The 11488-nt window shown below is 30.7% G+C and overlaps 1 protein-coding gene across 1 annotated transcript; it reads left to right on the top strand.

Annotated features, from left to right (window-relative positions):
- Positions 1-10522: 10522 nt before the first annotated feature.
- Positions 10523-11243, top strand: NIC2 (CLAVATA3/ESR (CLE)-related protein NIC2). Its single transcript, NM_001353081.1, has one exon. The coding sequence runs from the start codon at positions 10546-10548 to the stop codon at positions 10783-10785; it is 240 nt and encodes a 79-aa protein (NP_001340010.1). The 5' UTR covers positions 10523-10545; the 3' UTR covers positions 10786-11243.
- Positions 11244-11488: the final 245 nt, after the last annotated feature.

The following is an 11488-nucleotide window of genomic DNA, read 5'->3' as shown; positions in this document are numbered from 1 at the left end:
CAAAAAAAAAGAGTTAAAGAATCAACCTAAAAGAAATATTTTAAGAAAATTATTACTTTTTCTAAGAAAAACTAGTTACTTTTGATAATTATTAGTATACAGTCACCAAATGTGCACTAAAAAAACAACGAAAGAAAATATCTTAATCAATTTATCAGATGTATAGCTTCCTGGTCATGCTCAGTCCATCCTGCTTGAAGTCCAAAGAATAGGTACCCATTTGTATGGCCTTAATAGGTTGAGTGATCCGTTAAGACCCAACTAGGTTCTTGTTTATGGGCTATAAACTGTCTAGATTGGGCCTTACTGTTAGAACTTTAGTTCGAAGCCCAGCATGTGCTTAATTAATCCATAGTAAGACTCATGATATTTTTTTTTTTGTTTAATAATAAATAATGTGCGACAAAATATGTTGTTAGCTTTTTCTTAATCCATATCTTATATCTAAATATTTTATTTAGATAATTTTTTACAGCATTTAGATATTTTTTAAAAAAAAATTATTAAATCAAATAATTTTGTAGGTTTTTAAAAAAAAACTACTTTTTTTTTATAGCAAAGTACTAGTAAAATAAGTATTTTTTTTTTAGTTTTGAAATCTTTAAAAAAATTAACCAACCATATTAAAAATGATTATTTTTATTTTAGATTAAAAATTGTCTATTAAAAAATTACATAGAAAATCCCCTAAAATAGGTTCCATTCATCTCATGGAAATGAAAATAATAAGATGAAAATGTGTCAGCGGAACTTAATAAGTTAAATTCATATTAAGAAAGCCATTCAAAATATGAAACTCATTATTTTAACTTTTAAAATGACAACTTTTTCTAAGAAAAAAAGACTAATAAAAATTTAAAAAACTAAATAAATGCTACATTTATCTCTTTAGTTTTATTTATTATTCAATAATATATAACATGATTAAAAATATAATTAGTAAATTCCTATTTTTTTGGGAGGCAAAAATAAATTTTATTAAGCACAGGTATCTAGATTAAAGCACAAGGTGTGCCAGGAAAATTTATGTGTAGAAAATTTTAAATTTTTTGATAAATTTTATACCTCTTAATATTATTTTGACATTTTATGTCTTTGTAATTTTGTTTTATTTTTTGATGATCAAAATATTATTAAAAATATAATAATTAATGTCATCTATAATTTTTAAAGTTATAAAAATAAGAAATATCTTTTAAAAATGATAGACAAAAGAAATGATCAATTAATCAATATTCTTAAATAAGGATCATCATAAGTTGAAACTTGAAACTCTGTTTCCCAAATTCAAGAGCAAATTTATTCACAGATTTCATAGAGAGATAAAAAAAAAAGGCGCTAACCAAGGTTTTGGCCAATCATTTTTCGCTCCTTAATGTGGGCGCTTTCAAAGTGTCACGGTTTAACCAAAAACCAAAATTTTTAATTGCCCGCTAATATTTTTCACTGCCACGTGGCACCTTTTTTGACTCTCTACCTTGAAAAACATGTCTTTGACTCGTTTTTTTTTTTGTTTGACTTTTACCGCCACCAAATCCAAAAGAAGAAGAACAATGGCTCCAAAATTTCTGAATTCTTTTTCGCACGCCCTCCTTCTCTTTCATTCTCCCTCCAATTTCAAACAACCAACAATGTTTAAATACCTCGTTTCACCACTATCCTTTCACTTTCACAACCTGCGAGGTGCTTCCTAGAAATTTGTGTTAGTTAGCAATGGTGGGTACCTTCACACTCAGACACGGTGAGAGCAACAAAGAGAACATTCCTCCAGGTTGCACCAAGTTGGAAACGAAGAAGAACCCAATTCCTCTCATGGCGCAGCAATCTTTCAAGAGGAAGATGAAGAGACTCCCTCTTGCTGATATCACCAATCTCGTCAATAACTCTGCCCAGGAACTAAATCAACTACACGGGTTTGGAGTTTCTGCTCTATCTTCTGCTTCCGTTTTACTTCACTCTATTTCTCGAAGGAGGACGACACCAGTGTTACATAGTTTATAGCAGCAACAACACATGAATATATAATATAGTTGGGATGAAGTGCGATGTTTAGAAGCTACGCATTGAAATTAAAGACACATTGTTCTGTAATTTTACTGATTAAAGTAAAGACAATTTCAATTTTGCTCTTAATTTACTTCTTATGTTTAATGGCATTGGCTGGCCAAGTTTTATTGGTAACCAACGATTCATTTTTTGAAACAAAACACAGATTGGAAAGACAACGAGTAAAATCATGTTACAATGTTGTGTGGTGTCATTGTGCTGCCTTCACTAAATACCCCTCTTAGCATCTGTGATTTTAACACGTTCGCCTGTTCTGATTGTAGTTGGTGTTTTTCTATAAGATTTTTTTTATATTAATGAATTAAATCTCAATTGAACAAACACTCTAAATATTCCTTTTAATGTTATGTTTGCTTTGTAATTGAAATTGTTACATCTTGTGTTTCAATATAGATTCAAGGAATGAAAACAAAATGACTCTTGATCAATGGAATTAAAAATCAAACATGCACTTAACATTTATGATTTTAACATGGCCTATTCTGACCGTAATTGGTGTTTCTTTTATAAGAATCTTTTTTATTAACAGATTAAATCCCAATTGAGCACAAGACCATTCGCTAGATATATTTGTGATTTTAGCATCTTGGCCTATTCTGATTCTAATGGGGTTTTTTTTAATAAGTTTTTTTTATTAATAAATTAAAACCCAATTGAGCACAGGATGTTCGAAAAATTGAAAACAGAGAGAATGAACAACAGGATGACCATATTGATTCCACCCCAAAAAGAATAAGATACAAAATTTTGATCCACCACTGCAAAAAATGTTACCCGCTGCTATCATGAATGCAATAACCAAATAAAGCCATTACTTAGGATTTAATGATTTATAACTAGTACGACAAAGAATAATTAATAACTCCTAAATGAGTTACTTTTTATAATAAAAATATAATAGAAATATCTTTAAAAATATGTTTTTAGTAGTTATTTATGCTTAATTGTTAAGAAATGATGTTTTTCTTCTTCATGACTTGTAAATATAAAAAGTTAGGATTACAAGCCAAAAAGAGACAAGAAAATAGCAAAAATATGAAAAAGCCTCAACGTAAGATGCGCTCAGCGCGAATGCAGACATTCTCGCTAAGCGGGAAGAAGCGTGCTAAGCGCAAAAACACGCATTGGCGCTAAGCAAGAAGAATCATGCTAAATGCGAATATAGGTACCTGTGTTAAGCGAACAACGCAAGCTTAGCGTGAGTACGCAGACCCAAGTCTATTCTAGCAATTATAAAAAGGGAGTCAAGCCAAGGAAGAAAAAAACACCGAGTCTCAAAGCACTTTAATACACACCTAAAGCCTGAGAACTCTTCTCTAGGGAATTCTTTCTTCTATTCCATGATTTTCTATTCCCTTTTTCCATTCCTTCTTTTCCATCGATTTCTAAACTCCTTTTTATGTGTAAGGTCTCTTATGATTATGAGAGGCTAAACCCTTAGTTAGGATCTGACTAGCCTAAAAAATAAACCAAAAGATGGATTGTATACTTCATATCTATCGATGCAAACATGTATTTTCTTTCATATTATCATTTCTTATTTTAATTTCATGTATCATTCATCATTGCATCATCTTTAGGAGTTAGGTGCTCGACAAAGAGTAATCCTTAATAGAAATACAACGAAAGTCTTACGTGCATCAATTTTAGGGATTAGTCGTTCGACAGAGGGTAATTTCTAATAGAACAAAAAGTAAAGAGTATCTTAATAAAATCATTGCTAGACATAGAGTGATTGCATTATGCCCATGCATCAAAACAAACATCTAGAATTAAAACTTCATACATTTTATCTATTAAATCTTTGTAAAGACATTTGGGAGATAGATAAGTAAGATAGACTGGTCATCGTGAGATATAAGGGACAAGTATTTTAATAGATGTGGATAGGAAAAATTTACCTAATTGATAGAGAAAAATCTAAAACAATACATCTTAGACAAATAAGACATGTTAGGTCCTAACATTCTCATATCATTGAATTCCCTATTAAATTTTTTGTTTCTTATTAATCTTTATTATTTCAGTTAGTATTTCTTTTAACTCATCTTTTACCTTATCTCATCTTTTTCTGAAGATTATTCAACACAAGTACAAAACAAAGTTCATGTGAAAATTGACATTCAGACTTTCGAATATTTACTATTTGAACATTTTGATACACTTGCCAAACAATCAACAATAATTCAATGCGAAAAATATATCCTAGCCCTTGCAATAACTTGCTGAATATTCCCCCTATTTTTGGTGGATACAAGAGTTAAAAGCCAACCACATTCACCAAAGCACCGTAAACTAAATTGATTGTCATAATTTATTTTGAACCTAACAGTAAGAAATTCACTTAGGCATTAGTATGTATGGGCCAACTAATATCTCACCATCACAATCATTTAATTTAATCATAGTTATTAGATGTAGATTGACTTGGGTTACGGATCAATTCAATGAGTCAATAATTGATTGACATGATTCGATGTATAATAAATTATAGTAAATTTTATAATGAGATTACATATATATTTTATATTTGCTACCATTTTATTAAATAATCAACTTGGTCGAGTGGTATTGATGTATACGTAATTGAATTGCGTGCTGTTTGCCTGCTTTTGTAAAATGATACTTCTCCGGATAGCTAGCTACCCCAAAATATGGAGTATTCAAGTTGAATTGACTTTATATCATGAAGAGATTCAAAATGAGTTGAATTTCATTAATTCAGAGTGTGTGTTTATATACATGGAATCAAATTGTCCGAAACATGTTGATTGAAAATGAATTTTTTTAAAGGCAAAATGAATATTATTAGATTATAAGGTCAAGATTGAGGCACAAGGAGTGCAAACAAGACCACACTTGATATAAAGGCCATATGTGCCTCCATTACATCAAAGTATAATTTGTTTTTATTAATATCCCCGCTACCAGTAGTTGCTAATTTGGCCAAATTAAACCTCTACCACCAACTTCGAGTAATAAAGCTTCATCTAGTTTTGTTTAATTTTAATACCTGCACCTCCAAGTCAAGTATACAACATGTCTGCATTGGGGGTGAGTAAACGGGCTCAGGTCCATGGACTGATCTGCGAGGTCCGTGGTCCGTGCGGGTTATGGACCAATTTTTTTAAACGGTCTATGGTTATGTCATATTTTTAGACCTGTCTCGCTTAACCCACGGACTATGTGGACTTGACCCGCGGGGTCCGCGGATTGTCCGCAGCCCGTATTAGGTTCAATTTGTGTGATCCTGACCCAATTATATTAAGTTTGATTTTCTCTTTTTCACTTTAAACTTTTTTTTGAAGATAAAGAAATATATTAGATAAGATAAAGATATGAAGATAAAAATAAAAGATTTAAATTAAAAGATGATAAAGATAAAAAAGGATAAGATAAGAAAAATAAAAGATTAAGATAAAAAGGTTAAGTGATAAGCGGCTAAAAATCTTCTTTTTTGATATTTTTTCGATCTTTTTCTCTTTTAATCTATCATTTTCATATTTGAAAGTCATAAATAATAAAAATATCAATTCTTATCATTTAAGCAAAAAATAATTGTTAAATAAATATTTTTAAAGATATTTCAATATATTTTTATTATAAAAAATAATTAATATCATATTTAGCAGTTGTAGCAGGTTAATAACATTTTTTCTCCTCACGTGTGCTTAACAAATATCGAACTAGGCTTCTTGTTGACAACGTACAAGCCTTGATATATACTAAAAATTGGTTACTAGTATTTGATATGCAAGGTAAATAATATGTAATAATTATTGTCTTTTAATCACTTAACTTGACTTTATTCTAATATTTATTATTATTTCGAGTTTTAGGAAAAGAAGATGAAGATATGAAGATGGAGAAGACTCAAGCTACTTCAAATATGAAATCATTTGTTGTTGGAGATGTTTAAATTTCATATTTTAGATTTATTGCTTGGATTTTCTTTTGTTAAGATATTATTTATTTTATTGATGTAATTGACTAATTATTGAGATTTTATTTACCTTTGTATTGAACTTAATTTGATTGTATTATATTTTTATTAAAATTAAAATTCTTTCAAAACTAGGTCCGCGGACCGGCCTGTTTGACCCGCGGGATCCGCGGGACAAGGGCGGACCAATTTATTTGGTCCATGTAAGAAACGGGACGGATTTGTCCGATCCGTTACCAATGCGGGTTTATGCGGGCGGGCCTTATGCGAGGCTGGCCGGCCCGCTTACCCACCCCTAGTCTGCATACATAGAATATATGAAAATACAGTTGACGTCTTCCATCTGAACCAAGCGATAACCTTGATCAGCATTTTCCATTTTGCTGTCATGGTTACACATACTTGTTGTACTAGTTTTTTAACCCATAGGGTTTGCATAATTATGTAAGACTCTGCTGTATTCACATGAAAAATAATAATTTATTTAATAAAAAAATTTGTGTTTGATTCTTGTAAAATTTCTTTAAATCAACCATAATTACGCATTACGAGCATGCTTAGTTTCTACCATGATTTCTGACTTGTTGTCATGGTTATACATACTTGCTACCAGTATAACCACACCGAAGCTCCCCACCATCCAGCATTCAGCTTTAAAAATATAGAGCTTCACATAAATGCAACACAGCAATAACATTGAGATCAAAGAGTCAAACTGCAAATATCACAAAGACTACTTGCTGGCTTGCTGCAATTCTCCAAAAGCTCACATGCGACTCATTAGTGCAATAAAGTCTAATCCCGCACCTCACAATCTATGCGAATAAGGATTGAGAAAATGATAAGTTTGATACCCATCAATCTTGACATTATATATCTTTTTAAGATAAGCTACTTTTTTTTACTGTTTTTATTAACATCTAAATATTTTTTGGGGAACTTAGGTTATCCACATACCACAATCAAATTAAAGATTAATCTCTCAAAATATTAATTTTTTTTTGAAGAGTTGATTTTTTTTGTAACAAATGTTCTTCTATATACCAAGTAGACCTCATGATCAAACCTCTTTGATCACAGGAGTATGATTATACTCCAAATAATTAAAGCAAAAGTTTCGCCAATATATATACCAATAAATTTGAAGACTAGGATAACTCACATGATCTCAAATGCTTGGTCAAATTCTCCTATTCATACCATAGATTTCATATCAAGAATAGGAAGTGGAGGAGAAGAATATAATTTGAATAGGGAAATGCTGCTGTTTCTAAGCATATTAAGACGGATAATTAATTAATAAAACAATATATAACCACATTCCTTTGCCGCAAAACCAAAATATATATAATTGTTTGATCCGGAAGCTGTCTCAAAGCTCTGGCAAAATGACACACTGATTGGCTTTCAATGATTTTAAAATCCTAATGCTGCTCTATTCATGAACCAAATGAATGACGACATCAAATCACTTAGCTAGCTAGGTGCAAAATGTGGACACCTTGAATTTTCCACTGTAAGATAATAATCATGTGAATACCTGGCTTCGATCAATGATGCATTGCGTTGACTTTCCCAACTTGCGTAACATATCAGCTGTATAAGTGTGACAGATACAAAGATTCCACAAAAGTGCAAAAGATTCAAATTGATAGGTGCATCTACCACTTTAATTTGCACCAAGTAAGTGGACAAATTAACAACATGATTAACATCATCAGATTGCATTCAACATTAATGCTTATGCCACTGAAGAATAATTGCTTGCAATCATAGTTGGCATTAAACGCAGAATATATACAACCCGCTGAAAAATAAAAACTTTGAACCAATCACCAGCAATTGCTACAGAAAACAGTGTGACTATAGGAGCTAAGGGCCTAATTGAGGCTTAGAGGATCTGATCAGCATTTCTGTTACACATCGCTGGCAGCATCAACTAAAGGTTAATTAACCACATGTATTTCCTTTTATTTATCATGGTCCATTTGTTGGGTGGATATTCATTCATTTTTTTGTGACCAAGTGGTTTTTCATTTCATGGATCTTCAGTATACACATACAAAGAATATAAAGAGAAAAAAACTTTGAGTCAGCTAAAGCCGGTGTGGGATATATTCATTATCCGATATCAAATGTTTGGATGGACAAGTGGGAGTTAATTATTAAGTCAGCCATACTTTAATTTATATTACAATAGTGGTTGCAACTTAACGTAGCTATAGATGTATATATGTGTGTTATATAGTGATGTAAACTTGTAGTTTCTGTCATCTTTCCTCATCATGGTTTTTCCTTCCTATAAACTATTACGATGCTGACATAGTCATACAATATTATTAGCTTGCACTATATCAAAGCAAAACTCAGCAAAGTCATGATCTCGTACGTCAATGATAATATTATCCATTAAGCTAAATATGACATCACTACAACCTTTCATTGACTGTAATTTAGATTTCACAATGATGTGACCTCCTAGTATATGTAATTATAAGTCATCATCTATAGTAATGCGTCGACATTCAAAACATTTGTTTTTCAATTCTTTTCTTACGTTTCATCAAGTAACAAAAAGCAGCATAGTCGTCGTAAAATTAGTTCAATCCAATCCATATATTTTAATAAACAAAGATAATTAAATGAGTTAAGTGGGTTGGATTATTCTGATTAATAATGTGAATGATTAATGATCTATCCAATCTTTTTTTATAGGGATCTATCCAGTCTTTTTCTTAACCTATTGGATTATTAAATTATTAAAAATGGATTAAGTGATTCCTCTTCCTATTGCTATTAAAAACCCATCTTCTTCTGTTGTTGTCTATTACAATTGTTAAAAAAGATTTTTAAAGTATAACATACTTTTAAGAAAAAGTTTAACAATCAACATTTTTTATATAAAAAAAAATGTAGTTAGGACATGACATTTTTTTGGTTATGGAACCATTCCAGTTTCATTTAATTAATATTTCCACTTTTTGCCTTACAAGCACATTATTATTTGCAGAATATATTTTCTCTTAGAATACTCCAAAGCTCGATTACTTTCGGCTTAATGGATCTGGAAGTTGTTTATAGTAAAGATGGAATTGCTACATTGGAAAATTCCATCCGAAGTCAGACTCTTTTTTCGGATCGCCACATTTGCTTCGACGAGCTTTACGTCGTGCTGTTTTCGCCCTCTCATATTCAGAGAACGCCACTATAAGCAATAATAATCTTACTCCTTTAAAGTAAAAATATATTAAAGAGAAAACTATATGGCATTATACTAATTTATTAAAATTAACAATTATAAAATATAGAAAGCATATTCATTAATATATGATTTTTAATTAGTCAGAGGCTCTGACTTTACACTTTTACTTTTTAACTACATCTCTTATTTTTAGAGGAGTAAATTCTAAAAATATAATTATATATAAAAATTGAGACACTTCTTCCATTGCAATTGCAATAGTTGAATTTGCAAGAACAATTACGTTTTTACAAATTTCTACATGCTTGTTGAGAACTTGGAATTTAGAAGAACACCAAAAAAACAGTTTTTGAATGGCCTTTGGAAACCCTAAAGGAAAAAGTTTTATCGGAATATATAACCTTCTAGATTTTGAAAGGTCTCTAGTCCTATTTCTTCTCACTGAAAGTGGACAACTCAAATCTACATTTATATTCAAGTTAGATATTATTATGCATTTTTTTATAAGAAATTGATTAAAAAAAGGTATGCCGGTATGGAACGTACTAGATGACAAATTTGAATGCACATTGGATCAAGACGTCATTTATTCCCATACTTTTTTTCGTGTTTGGACGTCACATGCTAGCTTAAGTCTTAGACATGAACTAATACTAATTTTAGTCTTAAAAGAAATTAATAAAGTATGGTTCAGTACATTTTAAAAATAAAAAATTAATTAAAACATTAATTACATAAATATTTTTCAGAAAAATAAAGTAAAATGTTTTTATCCTATCAAAGGCTGTAATATCAAAGAGATAAACAGAAGAAATTGTTTCATTATTATTACTTGCATGCCAAATGTTACTTAAGGTGGCATATTTAAATAAAAGAAAACATAATAAATAAGTTCTAAATAAAATAGAACAACAAGCTAGATTTTCCATTTTTAATGATACATTTTTATTCTCTTAAAAGTGGTGTAAAAAATATTTCATGTTTTGCACAAGTCAAAATATGCTGACTAGCTATAATGGGGTAATGGTTCTGAATCATGTCCATCTTATTCTTCTTGGGATTGGCCTGGTTTCGGCCAGAGATAAAGAGGTGAGGTATTGAATCAAACGAATACCTCTCTCTCTCTCTCTCTGATATAATTAGCATGATTTCTTGATGATAAACGTACATGCATTAAATCATATAGAAACCAAAGCAAGAACATAAATATTATATTTAAATTGCGCTTTGTTTTAAATATTAAAAAAAGGGCAATGAGTGTACATATACTATATAAGCACGTTTGGGTATATTCATTTGGAATCACGCAACTAAGCTTGAGGCCTTGGGGAAAATGGCCAACGCAAAGCAAGTACTATGCCTAATTCTGTTGGTGCTTTTATTTGCCAAGTTTGAAAGTCGTTCACTTGAGGCATTCATAGAGAGGAAGAAGACCCCACCCAAAGGTTGTTCACGTCAATTGATTGAAAAATCACAGCTCCTCAAGGCAAGTTTTGCAAAAGCAACTCCTTTTACAAATCCTATCATCTCCAAAAGACTAAGCCCTGGAGGGCCTGATCACAAACATCACTAAGTCACTTTTCTAGTTTTCTTTTAACGTTACATTATTTACACACTATTTGTTTGTGGATATAGTATAGAAAATGTTATTTTGTGCATATTTTTAAACCGGTCGATGTGTTAATAACTTGTAATTAACGTGTACTATCTATACAGACATGTGATCACTTTTCACATTATGCATTTACACGTTGATCATTAATTATTTACACATCGATCAATAGTAATAAAGCAACGTGCACAAAATATATAGTATGTTCATTTTTGTAGAACGTGTTCCCCGTAAATTTTGTGAAAGGGTCTTAATAAAATTGCGTGGTGGTAAAGATGATCTATTGATGTAAGACTTTTTTTTTTAGGGAGATGTTCAAGAGTTATGACGTAGTTATTGCTGTTTAAGAGTTGTAGCATGGTTTGGGCGGTACGAATGGTATTGAGTTGTTTGTATGCGGTTACAGATTTAAATTGTTAAACTACTACTGTATTAAAAGAAATCAGTGTCTATGTTTTTTTTTAAAAAAAATTTAATTCCCCTCTCACCCTTTTGCTTATCCACTTTTATAGTCTAACCAAAGATATCCTGTTTTAACCTACGTACTAATAAACTTTTAAAAAAAATATTATCTAAGAAGTAAATGGGATAAGTATCTAACATTTTTGAAATCTTTTGGGACCACTTCTCCAGGATTAATTAGTTTAGATAAGCCTTATTCTGA

This window comes from Glycine max, chromosome 13 (genome assembly GCF_000004515.6).
Source record: "Glycine max cultivar Williams 82 chromosome 13, Glycine_max_v4.0, whole genome shotgun sequence".
In the NCBI taxonomy this organism is placed as follows: Eukaryota; Viridiplantae; Streptophyta; class Magnoliopsida; order Fabales; family Fabaceae; genus Glycine; species Glycine max.
This window is presented reverse-complemented; position numbering and strand designations above follow the sequence as displayed.